At 37.6% G+C, this 19,369-nt stretch overlaps 1 protein-coding gene across 1 annotated transcript in view; it reads right to left on the reverse strand.

Annotated features, from left to right (window-relative positions):
- Positions 1 to 19,369, reverse strand: part of MANBA (mannosidase beta) — a 118,546-nt gene that overhangs the window by 20,178 nt on the left and 78,999 nt on the right. The window contains exons 12-13 of the mRNA XM_049632135.1: positions 9,062 to 9,280; positions 2,103 to 2,267 (exon numbers count right to left, since the gene is read on the reverse strand). Of these exons, the coding sequence (XP_049488092.1) occupies positions 2,103 to 2,267; positions 9,062 to 9,280 (384 nt within the window). The remainder of the gene's footprint in view (positions 1 to 2,102; positions 2,268 to 9,061; positions 9,281 to 19,369) is intronic.

A 19,369-nucleotide genomic window follows, 5' to 3' on the forward strand; every position in this document is an offset into this window, starting at 1 on the left:
AAGGAAAATCTATAGAGACAGAAAGGAGATTAATGTTTGCCTGGGGCTGAAGGTGAGAAAGGAAAGTAACTGCAAATAGGTGCAAGAGACCTTTTTGGAATGTCAGAAATGTTCTAAAATTGGATTATGGTCACGGCTGCATAACTTGATAAATATACTACACTTAAAATGAGTGAATCTTATGGTATGTCAATATCTCAATAGAGCTGTTTTAAAAAATAATCCAGTAAAGTGCATAATGGAACATGTACGCCTCAGTGATTTTTATCATGTGTATACACCCATGTAACCAGCACCCAGATCAAGATATAAAGGTTTTTTTAGCAATCCAGAAAGTTTTCTTATACCCTTTTCTAACCATAATTCATCACGCCCTCCACAACAGGGGTTACCACTAATCGATTTATCTAGTCTATACTGAAATGTCAGTGTTTCTTTTGCTCAACATGTTTGTGAGAATCATCCAAATTGATTCTGATTTCAGCAGTTTATTCTTTTGTATTGCCGTGGAGTATTCTATTATAGAAATATACCATAGAATATATTTCTATGGTATAGAAATATACCATAATTTGTTTATAAATTCTTCTGTTAGAGAACATCTAGGCTGTTTCCACTTTGGAGCTATTATGAATAAAGCTGCTATGAACATTATTTTAGATGTCTGTTGGCAGACATATGCACTCATTTTTCTTGGGTATATAGCTAAGAGTACAAATGCTGATTCAAAGAGGAAGCAAATGTTTAGCTTGGATAGAAACTGCCATAAAATTTTCCAAAGTGGTTTAAAAAATTCTATTCCTACTAACAATGTCTAAAAGTTCCAGGTGTCACACATCCTCACCAACAGCTGGTATTGTTAGTCTATTTAATTTTAGCCATTGTGCTAAAATGACATCGTGTGCCTTGCGTAGGGGTACCCTGGCATGATTTCAATTTGCATTTCCTCGATTAAGAATCAAATCGAACACATTTTCATATATTTACTGACCATTTGGATATCTTCTTTGGTGAAGTGCCTGTTCAAGGTTTTTGTCCGTTTTTAATAGGTTATGTCTTTTTCTTGTTACTTTATAGAAGTTCTTTATTCAGAATACAAATCTTTTAGCAGACACATGTATTACAAATATGGTTCCCCAATCTGTGGCTTGTCTTTTCCCTCTTTTAATTGTGACTTGATTTACAAGAGTCTGTAATTTTAATGAAGTCCAATTTATCATTATTTTCTCTCATAGTGATTTTTTTGTTTGCTTGTTTGCTTTGTTTTTTTAGAGAGAAAGAGACAGAGAGAGTGGAGGAGAGGGGCAGAGGGAGAGAGGGAGAGGGAGAGAGAGAGAGAGAGAGAGAGAAAGAGAGAGAGAGAGAATATTAAGCAGGCTCCACACTAAGCACGGAGGCTCAATCCCATGACCCCAGGATCATGACCTGAGCTGAAATCAAGAGTCAGAGGCTCAACCAACTGAGTCACCCAGACGCCCCTCACAGTTAGTGTTTTTTAAATGTCCTGTTTACGAAATCTTTGCCAAGATCATGAAAATAAGTTTTTTTCCTAAAAGTGTTATTATACTACCTTTCACAATTGAGTCTCTGATCACTGACCAATTAATTTTTGTATATGGCATCAAAGTTCATTTCCTTAAATTCCTATAAAGATACCCACTTGATACAGCACTGTTTATTGATAAAACTATCCTTTCCCACAGAATTGCAATGGCATCATCGCCATCAGTCAAGTAACTATATTACACACAAGTCTGTTTCTGGACTCTATTGTGTTCTATTGTTCCATTTTGTCCTTGGGAAATGCTATTGTCTTAATTACTAAACCTTTATAGTAATCTTGAGCTAGGCAACATTTTAATGCACAATTTGTTGTAGAGCTTTGTGAGCTGTTCTTTGTAAGAGAGGCAAATGCCAAGAATTTGTAAGAGAGGCGAATGCAAAAGCACTGCATGTCATCATGTATCTATTTTGAAGAAGATAATCTCAACTGGCAAAATAAAAACTTGAGTATTTTTTCACCACGTAAGGCTTACAGACTCTACATGATCCCTTATGTTAACTGCAGGAACCTGTTGAACTCCAGAATGAAAATGCCTTACCTGAGTAAGGTAAATGGTATCTTTGAATGTCTGTAATGGATCTGTGTTTTTTGGGAGTTTGAAATGAAATCCAATCTGAAGCAGCATTTCATTATTTCCACCTGCATGATGTTGTCGATGAAGTGAAAATTCGCTGTTGTAAGACCAGTCCTTTTTAGATGAAACCTTTGGAGCAGAGAATAAGAGGTACAAATTGGGAAGTCAGGAGTGAAACAACATTTCTGACAAACTTGAAAAGTATTCTACATACTGGAAAAGAGCTCAAGGTTTGTTCTGCGACTCTAATTTCACAGATGTGAGATGTTTTTGCCATCATCCTTATTATTGGTGAAAGACTAGCCCTGTGCAAAGCTGAATCACAAATCCAGGACTTGGCATCTACACAGTCCTCTTACTCAAACCTTTAGAAAGTTACACTTTGGCATTTCTGTCAAAAGTCTTGTCTTCTCAAAACATTATTCCTGTTTTTAAAACATTTATTATGTTTAGTTTTCAATGTCATTTTATTTATTCAGGTAAATAAATTGTCAAAATTGAACAATGGACTGAAATCAGCATTCTGTTAAAACTGTCAATTCTTTAACAAAAATAAAATATCACTGCTGTGATGGTAAATGTTTTGTGGTCACTTGCTCATTTGTTTCTCAATGACTCCTAAATATATTTGATCTATACATGTGTTTAATTTTTATATAGTTGAAGACACAAACCAAACAATGATATTCTTTTCCCCTAATAATAATTTTTTTTTAACTAGGCACAATTTATACTATTTATTCCTTCATCTCTTGGAGAAGCTATCATCAGGTCAAAGTAAAAAACAAAAACAAGTACCATGCATATGTTAATACTGTACCTTTTACAGAAAAATAGACCATAATTCTGGCTTTTATGATTTAATGCTCTGTTAGCATTTGAGAAGGATAGAAGACAATTGCTGCCTACATTTGAAGACATCAGTTTTAATCCAAGTTACACAGAAACTTTGAAAAACATAGTCTACCCCACCCTCAAAAATCCTTGAAAATTAAAAATCTTGGGGCGCCTGGGTGGCTCATTTGGTTGAGCGTCCGACTTCAACTCAGGTCATGATCTCACAGTTTGTGAGTTCGAGCCCCGCATCAGGCTCTGTGCTGACCGCTTGCTCGGAGCCTGGAGCCTGCTTCAGATTCTGTGTCTCCTTCTCTCTCTGCCCCTCCTCCACTCACGCTTTGTCTCACTCTGTTTCTCAAAAATAAATCAATGTAAAAAAAAAATTAAAAAAAATTAAAAATAAAAATCTTATCCCTGTTCACAAAATATGACTTTAATTCCCTATAATCATGCAATGCACAGACCAGTCACCTTCAAAGGAAAAACATTCTTTAGGAATTTATTTATACTAAAATGTAAGTAGTGTACATTAGCCATGTTTAAAGTGGAAGTTTTTCCAAATTACTATTTTTTATTATTATGTCTATTTTTCAAAACTATTACCACCAGACAGTTTAGAGAACACTAATTGCTTCAGTTTCTTAAAATACAGGTATTAGTATTTACAGTCATCTTGTACACATTTGAGACGTACACACCTTTACCAGCCTTCCCCTGCTTTCTATGTTTCTTCCTTTCGAAAGTCTAAAACACACCTTCAGGCTTCTCAGCCCTATGATGGGTAATGATTTGAATGTATCCCACAATTGGTAAACCTGATCTGTTATGCAGAAAGCTTTCTAACTTGTAATAGCCATGGTTTGAGAGTCTTATACATTTCAGCTCTAACAATGTTATCAAAAGGAATTAGAAAGTGCCAGGTAGGGCTCTAATTGTTTTAAGAATATCGATTCATTTAGGGGCGGCTGGGTGGTTCAGTTGGTTAAGCATCTGACTGTTGATTTCAGTTCAGGTCATGATCTCAGTTTGTGAGTTCGCGCCCCGCATCGGGCTTCTTGCTAACAGCATAGGGCCTGCTTAGGATTCTGTCTGTCTGTCTGTCTGTCTGTCTCTCTCTCTCTGACCTTCCCCTGCTCTCTCTTGCTGTCTCAAAATAAATAAATAAACTTAAAAAAAAAAGAATATTAACTCATTTAATCCTCATAACAATCTATGAGTTGGTATTATTATCGCTCTGTTTTAGAGATGAGGCTCAGAAAGGTTCAGTGATTTGCCCAAGTTCCTAAGTTACTTGGCACAGTCCAGCTCCAGCTTCTAGTTCTTTAAACCTAGATGGCTCTGGAGAAAATAAACCTTTCATACAAATCCTATGGCTAGAATGGATTACATCAATACTAACAACAGCTTACATTTTATGGCCTGTTGCTATGTGCCAGGAACTGCTGCTAAGTGCTTCAATGTATAAATTAACTTAACCTTTACACGTGATCACATGCACACACGAGTACCTGCATGTAGAAACACACACAAACACATACACACACATTCTTTTTCTCTCTCTCTCTTCCCCCAACCCTCCCCTAAGAGGTATTTTACTACTATTAAACCCAATTTACAGACGAAGACACTAACATTCAAAATGATTAACTAATTTGTCCAAGGCAATATAGCTAGTGAGTGGCAGTTCTTAGTATTCAAATCCAGATCTGTTTATTCCATAGCCCAAGCTTTTAATCGGTGTGCAATATTGATAATGGCCTGTTGAAAACATAATTATTTTACAAAGAAGTGATGCATCCCAAACTAGAAAGGGACATTTCAATTTTTTGTTAAATACATGAAAAAACTCTAAATAAAAGAACCTAAGCTTTATGTAAAGTTACTCTTTTGGTTTCTTTTATTTTCCCAATTACCCAATTCAACCTCAACTGAGCAATGTAACTCAAAAAGAGGTAATAACTAAATCAAGGATTCATAATGAACAGAACTTATAGAACTTGGCTTCACCTTTTCCTATTTTAAAACATAGTGTTTAGTATCTTTGAACAACATCAGGCATTTCACAAAAACACAGCAATTGCATTATTGTCAGGATGTAAATAGAAATGTTAACAGATTTAAGAAAAAAAGTTTAGCAATTCATAACACTCACCTTCCTGAAATGTAGTGAAAGGAAAATGGATCAGCTCTGGTGTTAGATAATAAGTCTGAATCCACATATGCTACTTGCTGTCTGGGGATAATGATGGAACTCTCACCCTCTAGGACCTTCGTTTCCTTCTAGGCCTCAAAGTGGGGGTGTGGGGGAGATTATTGTTAAATGAAACAATGAGTCTCTGGTACAGAGCATCTGCTCAGTAAATATTTTTGCCTCTTTCATTCCTTCCTTCCTTTTCTAATACTTGTTCCTACCTGACTCAGGACACTCAACTCCATCCTCCTTCATTTTGAAACAAGAGTATTCCCCCAAAGTCTACCCCGTAATATAGGAGTAATAAAAAAAAATAAGGGTAGATCTAAGGTGATAACATTATTTATTACAATTAAAAATACAACGTAACTTCAATGTGTAGAAGCAAATATAGTTGGGTTTAAGTGGCAAAACTGAGGGAGATTTTGAAATTGTCTTAAAATTTTTGGGGGTTACTTGACACAAGTGATAGGCGAGGGGAAACAAAAACTACAGGCACATGATTATTTCAGTAAATGAAGAAAGAACACACCTGACAAAATCCAACACCATTTTTTTAACATTTATTTATTTTTGAGAGACAGAGATGGAGTGTGAGTGGGGAGGGGCAGAGAGAGAGGGAGACACAGAATCTGAAGAGGCTCCAGGCTCTGAGCTGTCAGCACAGAGCCCGACGCGGGGCTCAAACCCACAAACCATGAGACCATGACCTGAGCCTAAGTCAGATACTTAACTGACTGAGCCACCCACATGCCCCACCAATACCCTTTTATGATACAAGCACTCAACCAACTAGGAATAAAAGAGAACTTGCTCAACCTGAAAAAAGGCATCTACAAAAAACTTAGAGTTAACATCTTACTAAACAGTAAAAGACTCAAAGCTTTCTCTCTAAGCTAAGCAATGAGACAAAGATGTCTGTTCTCACCATTTCTATTCTATGTTGTACTAGAGGTTCTAGCCAGGGCAATTAGTCAAGAAAAGTTAATAAATGGCATCCATACTGGAAAGGAGGAAGTAGAACTAATTCTATCCACAGATGCTCTTATATATAGAAAACTCTAAAGGATTCACAAAAACTAAAGATAATAAGTTCTGCAAGGTTGCAGAATATAAGTTCAATAAAAAAAAAAATCAATTGTCTCTTTATATACCAGTAATGAACAATTTGAAAATAAATTAAGAAAATAATTCCATTTACAGAAAGAATAAAACACTTAGAAATAAATTGAACTAAAGAAGTATACACTTTATACACTGAAACTACAAAATAATGAAAGAAGACATTACATGTTTGTGGATCAGACTTCATATTGTTAGGATGGCAATACTTTGCAAACTGACCTACTGACTCAACACAGACCCTATCAAAATCCCAGCTGACTTTTTTGCAGAAACTGGGAAGGTGATCCTAAAATTGGTACGTCAGTGGAGGGCACTCAGAACAGCCAAAACAATCTTTAAAAGAAGAACAAAGTTGGTGGACTCACACTTCCTGCTTTCGAAACTTACTACAAAGCTACAGTAAGGATGACAGTGCATACTGGCATAAAAGAGACAGTTCAATTAGAAACAAATTGAGAATCCAGAAATAAACCTTAAAAGTTATGGTTGATTGACTTTGACAAAGGGGTCAAGACAAGCAATGGAGGAAAGAATAATGTTTTCAATAAATGGTGTTTGGATATTTGGATAGCCACATGCAGAAAAAAATGAACCTGGATGCCTACCTCATACCATATAGAATAATTAACTCAAAACAGATCACAGATCTCAATGTAAGAGCTAAAACTAGAAGACAACACGGGAATATAACTTTGTGATCTTAGATTAGAAAATGGTTTCTTAGGGGTGCCTGGGTGGCTCAGTTGGTTAAGCCTCCGACTTTGGCTCAGGTCATGTTTTCATAGTTCATGGGTTCAAGCCCCACGTTGGACTGTGTGCGGACAGCTCAGAGCCTGGAGCTGCTTCGAATTCTGCGTCTCCCTCTCTCTGCTCCTCCCCTGATTGCACTCGGTCTGTCTCTTTCTAAGAAATAAATAAACATTTTAAAAACTTAGAAAGAAAGCAAAATACCAAAAGCACAAGAGATAACAGGGAAGATTGATAAGTATTTTTGATAACTTGAAAATTTAAAACTTTTGTGTCTTAAATGAAACCATCAAATAAGTAAAAAGAACATCTACAAATTAAGAGAAAATATTTGCAAATCATATATCTGATATAAAACATACCAATTAAAAAATCAGCAAGGGATGTGAATAGACACTTCTTTAAGGAAAATATACAAACGGCCAACAAGCACATGAAAAGAGGCTCAACATCATTAGCTCTCAAGGAAATGCAAATTTCCAGGGAAATGTGAAAAAGGGGGGGGGATAAGTGTTGGTAAAGATGTAGAGAAATTGGAACCCTCATACATTTTCTGGTGGGAATGTAAAATGGCACAGCCATTGCAAACTATGGGAAACAGTTTGGCAATTCCTCAGAATGTTAAACAGTTACCATATGACCGGGCAATCCACTCCTAGGTATATACTTAATATAATTGAAAACATATGTTCACCAAAAAAAATGTATACAAGTGTTCACAGCAGCATTATTCATAATAGCCAAAAAAGTGGGAATAACACAAACGTACATCAACTGATGAATGGATAAACATGTGGTATATCCATACGATGGAATATTATTCAGCAATAAAAAAGAATAAAAACTAATACATGCTACAACATGGATGAATCTGGAAAACTTTATGATGAGGGAAAGAAGCCAGCCTACAAAGATAACATATTTTATGATTCCAAAATATGAAATGTGAAAAACAGGCAAACAAATAGACAAACAAAGCAGACTAGTGGTGCCTAGAGCAGGGGAGAAGGGACTGAGAGAGTGGGGAGTGACTACTAGTGGGAACAGAGTTTCTTTGGGGTGATGAAAATGCTCCAAAACTAGGTCGTGGTGATGCTTGCACAACTCTGTGAATATACTGAAAATCATGAAAGCATATACTTCAAATGGATGCGTTGTATGGTCAGTGAATTATATCTCAATAAAATTCTTCAAAAAAGAATACACACAACTCTGAAATTGAATCCATTTGTGCAACTGAATCTGTAGGAATAAGGAAAGTGAAATGCCATAGTGAAAATCAAATACACCAACATAAAATAAAAAGAGGAGGAAGTGGAGGAGGAAATAGAAGAGGTAAAAGAGGAGATGAAAGAAAATAAATAATATGACCTGATAACATTAAACAAAAGTTTATTTATCATATTATTTTTTCTTACTGTAGCAAACCATCCAATTCTGAATAGCTATAAATGATAAAACAGGTGTAGGCTAGGGGTGCCTGGGTGGCTCAGCTGGTTAAGCATCTGACTCTTAATTTCAGGTCAGGTCATGATCTCATGGTCCATGAGATTGAGCCCCACGTGAGAATCCCCCCTGCTTGGGATTCTCTCTCTCCCCCTCTCTGCCCCTTCTCACAGACACACGTGTGCTCATGCTCTCTCTCTTTCTCTCTCTCTCTCTCAAAATAAGTAAATAAGCTTTAAAAAAAAAACAGTTGTAGGATATAGGGAAAATAGCAAGTAAGAGTTACTTTCATGCATGATAAGAAGTCAGGCTTAAGCAACACCTGGTTCCCATTTAATTTTTAAGTATTTGTGAAGGAACATAATTAAAAGCAATATAGAAAAGTATTAACCCCCAAAATGATGACTGCAAGAAATTTAGCTTCCCAAAGTATAAAGAAACAAAAGTTCTATGATCTTCCTAAACTTTCATTTAAATAAGAAGTAGATTTCATTTGACTTTCTGAACCACTGTTGAGAAAGTGACATAGGCCCACAGCCTACCATTTTGAATCATTGGGAAATCAAAAGTGGCTTACCTTTTCTAATGTACTGAAGGAAGGCCAGGACTGATATCCATATTCAGATACAAATCGAGCTTTGGGGAAAATTTTCCAATTCCAGCAATCATTGCTATAGTCATAAAAATGTACGTCACCAAAATTCTCGTCATAGGGGTTGGCAGACAGCCAGCCTTCTTCAATAGATTCGGCCCCATTTGTAGGACTGGATGTGATAAAAGGACGAGTCTTGTCTCTCTGAGTTCAGAAATAAAATGGTTTAAAACGCATATTCACTCAGTAAAATACAAACCATTTACCTTTTTAAATTAAGTTTTTATTTTAATTCCAACATAGTTAACATACAGTGTAAAATTAGTTTCAGGTGTACACTCTAGTGATGCAACACTTCATTCAACACCACCCAGTGCTCATCATGACAAGTGCACTCCTTAATCCTATCGCTAGTCCATCCATCACCCCACACCCACCTCCCCTCTGGTAACCATCACTTTGTTCTCTATAGTTAAGAGTCTGTTTCTTGGTTTCTCTCTCTCTCTCTATCTTTCTCTTCTTTTCCTTTACTCATTTTTTTTGGTTTTTTTGTTTGTGTAAACTCCACATAAATGTGAGATCATATGGTATTTGTCTTTCCCTAACTGATTTATTTCACTTAGCATTATACTCTCTAGATCCAGCCACATTGTTGCAAATAGCAAGATTGCATTCTTTCTTATAGCTGAGTAATATTCCATTAATAATGGAATATTGTGTATACACACACACACACACACACACACACACCATCTTCTTTACCCACTCATCTATTGCTGGACATTTGGGCTGCTTCCATAATTTGGCTATTGTAAATAATGCTGCTATAAACACAGGGATGCATGTATCCCTTTGAATTAGTGTTTTTGTAATTTGGGGGCAAACATCCAGTAGTGTGATTACTAGATCCTAGGGTAGTTCTATTTTTAGCTTTTTGAGGAAACTCCATACTGTTTTCCACAGTGGCTGCACCAGCTTGCATTCCCAACAACAGTAGGCAAGGGTTCCCTTTTCTTCACATCCTCACCAACACTTTTAGCCATTCTGACAAGAAGGAGATGATGTCTCCTTGTAGGTTTGATTTGCATTTCCCTAATGATGAGTGATGTTCAGCATCTTTTCCCACGTCTGGCCATCTGTATGTCTTCTTTGGAGAAATGTCTGTTTGTGTCAGACCATTTACTTTTTTAAAAAAATATTGTCAAGTCTCTGAAATGCCAAGTGGCTGATAGGAAAAAAAAAAGAACCATTTGCGTTCTGCATTCAACAACCACCAGCACCTTTCTGCTATTCGCCAATCCTTTATATCCTGTCATTATTAAAACTCAGCTTATTCCTCAGCACCTTCTCCTACTCTTTTCCCATCATGTCATGCCTTTACATTACCTTCTACCAACATGGGTAGTACAAAGTCTAGTGCAGAATTTCTCAACCTTGGCAACACTGACATTTTGGGCTTGATAAGTTTTGGAAAGGGGGCAGGAGGAGAGTGAATGTTTAGCAGCATCGCTGCCCTTCTCCTACTAGATGCCAGTGGTACCCCTACACACACCAAAAAATGTCTACAGACATTGCCAAATGTTCCCCTGTCTCTTGGAGGACAAAATTTCCTCCACTTAAGAAACATAGGTGTAGTGCTTAAGAATAAGAGGCTAAGTTGCAGGATACAAAATTAATACCCAGAAATCAGTAGTGTTTCTATACACTAATAAAATGGCAGAAAAAGAAATTTAAAAACAATACCATTTACAATTACACCAAAAAAAAAAAAAAAGAATAAAATACCTAGGTATAAACTTAACCAAAGAGGTGAACAATCTCCTCTCTGAAAACTATAAGACACTGGTGAAAGAAACTGGAGATGACCCAAACACATAGGAAGATATTCATGCTCGTGGATTGGAAGAATCAGTATTATTTAAATGTCCATACTACTCAAACCAATCCACAGATTCAATGCATCCCTATCAAAATACCAATAGCATTTTTTACAAAACTAGAACAAATAATACTACAATTTGTATGTAACTACAGAAGATCCCCAAACAGCCAAAGACATCTTGAAAAAGAGAAACAAGGTTTGGAGGTTATAAAAATTCAACTCAAGATACACTACAAAGCTGTAGTAATCAAAATAGTATGGTACTGACATAAAAATCAATACATAGATCAGTGGAACAGAATAGAGAGCCCAGGAATAAACCGACAACTATACAGTCAACTAATATGACAAAAGAGGCAAGAATACGCAGTGGGAAAAAGACAGTCTCCTTAATAAACGGTACTGGGAAAACTGGACAGCTATATGCCAAAGAATTAAACTGTACCACCTTTTAACACAATAAACAAAAATAGACTCGATGGGTATTGAGGAGGGCACCTTTTGGGATGAGCACTGGGTGTTGTATGGAAACCAATTTGACAATAAATTTCATATATTGGAAAAAATAAAATAAAGTAAACACACACACAAAAAAAAAATAGACTCAAAATGAATTAAATACCTAAATGTGAGGGCTGAAATCATAAAAACCCTAAAAACCATAAAAAACACAGGCAGTAATTTCTCTGACATTAGACATAGCAACATTTTTCTAGATATGTCCCCTCAGGCAAGAAGAACAAAAGCAAAAATAAACTATTTGGAGGACATCAAAAGAAAAAAGCTTTTGCACAGCAAAGGAAGCCATCAACAAAATAAGAAGACAACTTACTGAATGGGAGAAGATACTTGCAAATGATATATCTGATAAGGGGATATATATAAATGTATATCCAAAATATATAAAAAACATATACAACTCAACACCAAAAAAACCAAATAATCCAATTAAAAAATGGGCAGAGGACTTGGACAGACATTTTTCCAAAAAGGACATACAGATGGCCAATGAACACATGAAAACATTCTCAACATCACTCATCATAATGGAAATGCAACCCAAAACTAAAATGAAATACCATTTTACACCTATCAGAATGGATAAAATCAAAAAGACAAGAAACAGGTGTTGACAAAGATATGGGAAAAAAGGTAACCCTTGCATACTGCTGGTAGGAATGTAAATTGGTGCAGCCACAGTGGAAAACAGTATGGAAGTGCTTTGAAAAACTAAATATAGAAATACCATATAATCCAATAAGTCTACTACTGGATATCTACCACCCAAAGAAAAGGAACATACTAATTCAAAAAGATATGTGTGTCTCTGTGTTTATTGCAGCATTATTTACAACAACCAATATATTGAAGCAATCTAAGTGTCCATCAATGGACAAATAGATAAGGAAGATGTCAGATCTATATCTATATCTATATCTATATCTATATCTATATAGTGGAATCTTTTACAGCCAAAAAAAGATGAAATTGTGTCATTTGAGATGGACCCAGAGGGCATTATGGATGGATGCACCTAGAGGATATTATGGTAGGTGAAATAAGTCAGACTGAGAAACACATAATAATATATGATTTTACTCATAGTGGAATCTAAAACAAAAACAAATGAATAAACAAAAAGCAGAATCAGACCTATAAATACACAAAACAAACTGATGGTTGCCAGAAGGGGTTGGGTCAGCAGTTGGGCAAAATGGGAAAAGGGGAGCAGGAGATACAAGTTCCTGGAATGGACAGGTCATGGGAATAAAAGGCACAGCAGGAGAAAAAAAAAAAAAAAGAAAAGAATAGAGGCTATTGAGTCAGATGGGCTGAGTTTAAATATCATATCAGAACCTTATTATTTTTGGACAGGTCTAAGCCTCAATAGACTTATCTGCAAAATGGGGATAATAACTACTCCTTCATAGGACCACAGTAAATGGTAAATAACCCATGTGTGGAAGATATGGCTAAATGTCCACCAAAATTCATGTTCCCATTTCCATAATACAGAGCTGTTCCTAGGAAGTAGTTTCCTAACCAATTTGCACCACTATGGGGCCACATGCCTCATTCGCTTCCTCTTGGAATTATAAGCTCTCAACCACCGAGCTGCGAAATGAAAATCCTCAAATATTAAAATCCATTTCTTAAATCCATCAGATATGAAAAATGTAATACCAACACTATGAGAAAAAAGATTATAAAATAAATGTTCTATAAATATTAATTAAAGCTTATACCATCACCATTTGTGGATAAAAAAATTCTTCATGACACATGACTTAGCATATCAGATAAGCTAAAAAAATGTGAACCTAAGTTTTTCATGAATTCTCACTGAAGTTTCTTCACATAAATGAAGAGTCTCATGAACTGAACATATTTGGGTGCCAAAATCACATACTATTCTTTTAAATATGTCCCTTTTTATGTTGGTTCAAGAGATACCCAAATATTTAAAATATCTAATTATAGATCAAAAAATTATAAAGACAATCAGGTTACTAAATCACATATTAACCATTAAAGCTTTTAAAAGTTTCATCTTTTGAAAAGTTACATTACTACAAAAAATAAAGTGCTGCTTCCTCTCCCTGCAAAAAAAAAAAAAAGCTAATTTATATTATTATATAATGTTTATGCATGTAGTAAATACAAGTATAATATGCCTATTAGAATGCAGTAATGCAAAAAGAACCACCATAAGGAAGGGCTCTACAGTGGAGTTAGGAACAAGCTCTTTCCTCTCCCTTTTCCCTTATTTCACCTATGAACATATTCATATATGATATATATCAAGTTCTGTTTTAGCATTTATAATTATAGAATTTTAAATGACACTTTAGACCAGATGGACTTAACAGATAAACACAGTACATACCATCCAAAAGCAACAGAATACACATTCTTCTCAGGTGCACATTGAACGTTCTCCAATATAGATCATATGTCAGGCCACAAAACAAATCTTAACCAATTTGAGAAGACTGAACTCACATCAGGCAGATTTTTGGACCCCAAGGGTATGAAACTAGAAATCAATTATAAGAAGAAAGCTGGAAAATTGACAAATATGTGATGATTAAGGAATATGCCACGGAACAACAAATGAATCAACAAGGACATCAAAAGAGAAATTAAAACATACCTTGAGACAAATGAAAATGGAAATACAACATACCAAAAATTATGAGATGCAGGAAACGCAGTTTAAGAGGAAAGATCAGGAGGAGGTTCCGGAAGATGGCGGCGTAGGAGGACGCGGGGCTCACAGCGCGTCCTGCCGATCACTTAGATTCCACCTACACCTGCCTAAAGAACCCAGAAAACCGCCAGAGGATTAGCAGAAGGGAGTCTCCGGAGTCAAGCGCAGACGAGAGGCCCACGGAAGAGGGTAGGAAGGGCGGCGAGGCGGTGCGCGCTCCACGGACTGGCGGGAGGGAGCCGGGGCGGAGGGGCGGCTCGCCGGCCAAGCGGAGCCCCCGAGTCTGGCTGGCAAAAGCGGAGGGGCCGGACAGACTGTGTTCCGACAGCAAGCGCGACTTAGCGTCTGGGAGGTCATAAGTTAACAGCTCTGCTCGGAAAGCGGGAAGGCTGGAGGACAAAGGGAGGGAGAGCTGCTGAGCCCCCGGACGGCAGAGCTCAGCTTGGCGGGGAACAAAGGCGCCAGCGCCATCTCCCCCGCCCATCCCCCAGCCAAAATCCCAAAGGGAACCAGTTCCTGCCAGGGAACTTGCTCGCTCCGCGCAAACACCCAACTCTGTGCTTCTGCGGAGCCAAACCTCCGGCAGCGGATCTGACTCCCTCCCGCTGCCACAGGGCTCCTCCTGGAGTGGATCACCTAAGGAGAAGCGAGCTAAGCCTACCCTTCCAGCCCCCGTGCACCTTGCCTACCCACCCCAGCTAATACCCCAGATCCCCAGCAACACAAGCCTGGCAGTGTGCAAGTAGCCCAGACGGGACACGCCACCCCACAGTGAATCCCGCCCCTAGGAAAGGGGAAGAGAAGGCACACACCAGTCTGACTGTGGCCCCAGCAGTGGGCTGGGGGCAGACATCGGGTCGGACTGCGGCCCCGCCCACTAACTCCAGTTATACACCACAGCACAGGGGAAGTGCACTGCAGGTCCTCACCACTCCAGGGACTCTCCAAAATGACCAAACGGAAGAATTCCCCTCAGAAGAATCTCCAGGAAATAACAACAGCTAATGAACTGATCAAAAAGGATTTAAATAATATAACAGAAAGTGAATTTAGAATAATAGTCATAAAATTAATCGCTGGGCTTGAAAACAGTATACAGGACAGCAGAGAATCTCTTGCCACAAAGATCGAGGGACTAAGGAACAGTCACGAGGAGTTGAAAAACGCTTTAAACGAAATGCAAAACAAAATGGAAACCACGATGGCTCGGCTTGAAGAGGCAGAGGAGAGAATAGCTGAACTAGAAGATAAAGTTATGGAGAAAGAGGAAGCTGAAAGAAAGAGAGATAAAAAAATCCAGGAGTATGAGGGGAAAATTAGAGAACTAAGTGATACACTAAAAAGAAATAATATACGCATAATTGGTATCCCAGAGGAGGAAGAGAGAGGGAAAGGTGCTGAAGGGGTACTTGAACAAATTATAGCTGAGAACTTCCCTGAACTGGGGAAGGAAAAAGGCATTGAAATCCAAGAGGCACAGAGAACTGCCTTCAGACGTAACTTGAATCGATCTTCTGCACGACATATCATAGTGAAACTGGCAAAATACAAGGATAAAGAGAAAATTCTGAAAGCAGCAAGGGATAAACGTGCCCTCACATATAAAGGGAGACCTATAAGACTCGTGACTGATCTCTCCTTTGAAACTTGGCAGGCCAGAAAGGCTTGGCACGATATCTACAGTGTGCTAAACAGAAAAAATATGCAGCCGAGAATCCTTTATCCAGCAAGTCTGTCATTTAGAATAGAAGGAGAGATAAAGGTCTTCCCAAACAAACAAAAACTGAAGGAATTTGTCACCATGAAACCAGCCCTACAAGAGATCCTAAGGGGGATCCTGTGAGACAAAGTACCAGAGACATCACTACAAGCATAAAACATACAGACATCACAATGACTCTAAACCCATATCTTTCTATAATAACACTGAATGTAAATGGATTAAATGCGCCAACTAAAAGACATAGGGTATCAGAATGGATAAAAAAACAAGACCCATCTATTTGCTGTCTACAAGAGACTCATTTTAGATCGGAGGACACCTTTAGATTGAGAGTGAGGGGATGGAGAACTATTTATCATGCTCCTGGAAGCCAAAAGAAAGCTGGAGTAGCCATACTTATATCAGACAAACTAGACTTTAAATTAAAGGCTGTAACAAGAGATGAAGAAGGGCATTATATAATAATCACAGGGTCTATCCACCAGGAAGAGCTAACTATTATAAATGTCTATGCGCCAAATACCCAAGCCCCCAGATATATAAAACAATTACTCATAAACATAAGCAACCTTATTGATAAGAATGTGGTCATTGCAGGGGACTTTAACACCCCACTTACAGAAATGGATAGATCATCTAGACACACAGTCAATAAAGAAACAAGGGCCCTGAATGATACATTGGATCAGATGGGCTTGACAGATATATTTAGAACTCTGCATCCCAAAGCAACAGAATATACTTTCTTCTCGAGTGCACATGGAACATTCTCCAAGATAGATCATATACTGGGTCACAAAACAGCCCTTCATAAGTTTACAAGAATTGAAATTATACCATGCATACTTTCAGACCACAATGCTATGAAGCTTGAAATCAACCACAGGAAAAAGTCTGGAAAACCTCCAAAAGCATGGAGGTTAAAGAACACCCTACTAACGAATGAGTGGGTCAACCAGGCAATTAGAGAAGAAATTAAAATATACATGGAAACAAACGAAAATGAAAATACAACAATCCAAACGCTTTGGGATGCAGCGAAGGCAGTCCTGAGAGGAAAATACATTGCAATCCAGGCCTATCTCAAGAAACAAGAAAAATCCCAAATACAAAATCTAACAGCACACCTAAAGGAAATAGAAGCAGAACAGCAAAGGCAGCCTAAACCCAGGAGAAGAAGAGAAATAATAAAGATCAGAGCAGAAATAAACAATATAGAATCTAAAAAAACTGTAGAGCAGATCAACGAAACCAAGAGTTGGTTTTTTGAAAAAATAAACAAAATTGACAAACCTCTAGCCAGGCTTCTCAAAAAGAAAAGGTAGATGACCCAAATAGATAAAATCATGAATGAAAATGGAATGATTACAACCAATCCCTCAGAGATACAAACAATTATCAGGGAATACTATGAAAAATTATATGCCAGCAAATTGGACAACCTGGAAGAAATGGACAAATTTCTAAACACCCACACTCTTCCAAAACTCAATCAGGAGGAAATAGAAAGCTTGAACAGACCCATAACCAGCGAAGAAATTGAATCGGTTATCAAAAATCTCCCAACAAATAAGAGTCCAGGACCAGATGGCTTCCCAGGGGAGTTCTACCAGACATTTAAAGCAGAGATAATACCTATCCTTCTCAAGCTATTCCAAGAAATAGAAAGGGAAGGAAAACTTCCAGACTCATTCTATGAAGCCAGTATTACTTTGATTCCTAAACCAGACAGAGACCCAGTAAAAAAAGAGAACTACAGGCCAATATCCCTGATGAATATGGATGCAAAAATTCTTAATAAGATACTAGCAAATCGAATTCAACAGCATATAAAAAGAATTATTCACCATGATCAAGTGGGATTCATCCCTGGGATGCAGGGCTGGTTCAACATTCGCAAATCGATCAACGTGATACATCACATTAACAAAAAAAAAGAGAAGAACCATATGATCCTGTCAATCGATGCAGAAAAGGCCTTTGACAAAATCCAGCACCCTTTCTTAATAAAAACCCTTGAGAAAGTCGGGATAGAAGGAACATACTTAAAGATCATAAAGGCCATTTATGAAAAGCCCACAGCTAACATCATCCTCAACGGGGAAAAACTGAGAGCTTTTTCCCTGAGATCAGGAACACGACAGGGATGCCCACTGTCACCGCTGCTGTTTAACATAGTGCTGGAAGTTCTAGCATCAGCAATCAGACAACAAAAGGAAATCAAAGGCATCAAAATTGGCAAAGATGAAGTCAAGCTTTCGCTTTTTGCAGATGACATGATATTATACATGGAAAATCCGATAGACTCCACCAAAAGTCTGCTAGAACTGATACATGAATTCAGCAAAGTTGCAGGATACAAAATCAATGTGCAGAAATCAGTTGCATTCTTATACACTAACAATGAAGCAACAGAAAGACAAATGAAGAAACTGATCCCATTCACAATTGCACCAAGAAGCATAAAATACCTAGGAATAAATCTAACCAAAGATGTAAAAGATCTGTATGCTGAAAACTATAGAAAGCTTATGCAGGTAATTGAAGAAGATATAAAGAAATGGAAAGACATTCCCTGCTCATGGATTGGAAGAATAAATATTGTCAAAATGTCAATACTACCCAAAGCTATCTACACATTCAATGCAATCCCAATCAAAATTGCACCAGCATTCTTCTCGAAACTAGAACAAGCAATCCTAAAATTCATATGGAACCACAAAAGGCCCCGAATAGCCAAAGTAATTTTGAAGAAGAAGACCAAAGCAGGAGGCATCACAATCCCAGACTTTAGCCTCTACTACAAAGCTGTCATCATCAAGACAGCATGGTATTGGCATAAAAACAGACACATAGACCAATGGAATAGAATAGAAACCCCAGAACTAGACCCACAAACGTATGGCCAACTCATCTTTGACAAAGCAGGAAAGAACATCCAATGGAAAAAAGACAGTCTCTTTAACAAATGGTGCTGGGAGAACTGGACAGCAACATGCAGAAGGTTGAAACTAGACCACTTTCTCACACCATTCACAAAAATAAACTCAAAATGGATAAAGGACCTGAATGTGAGACAGGAAACCATCAAAACCTTAGAGGAGAAAGCAGGAAAAGACCTCTCTGACCTCAGCCGTAGCAATCTCTTACTCGGCACATCCCCAAAGGCAAGGGAATTAAAAGCAAAAGTGAATTACTGGGACCTTATGAAGATAAAAAGCTTCTGCACAGCAAAGGAAACAACCAACAAAACTAAAAGGCAACCAACGGAATGGGAAAAGATATTTGCAAATGACACATCGGACAAAGGGCTAGTATCCAAAATCTATAAAGAGCTCATCAAACTCCACACCCGAAAAACAAATAACCCAGTGAAGAAATGGGCAGAAAACATGAATAGACACTTCTCTAAAGAAGACATCCGGATGGCCAACAGGCACATGAAAAGATGTTCAACGTCGCTCCTCATCAGGGAAA

This window comes from Panthera uncia, chromosome B1 (assembly GCF_023721935.1).
Source record: "Panthera uncia isolate 11264 chromosome B1, Puncia_PCG_1.0, whole genome shotgun sequence".
Taxonomy (NCBI): Eukaryota; Metazoa; Chordata; class Mammalia; order Carnivora; family Felidae; genus Panthera; species Panthera uncia.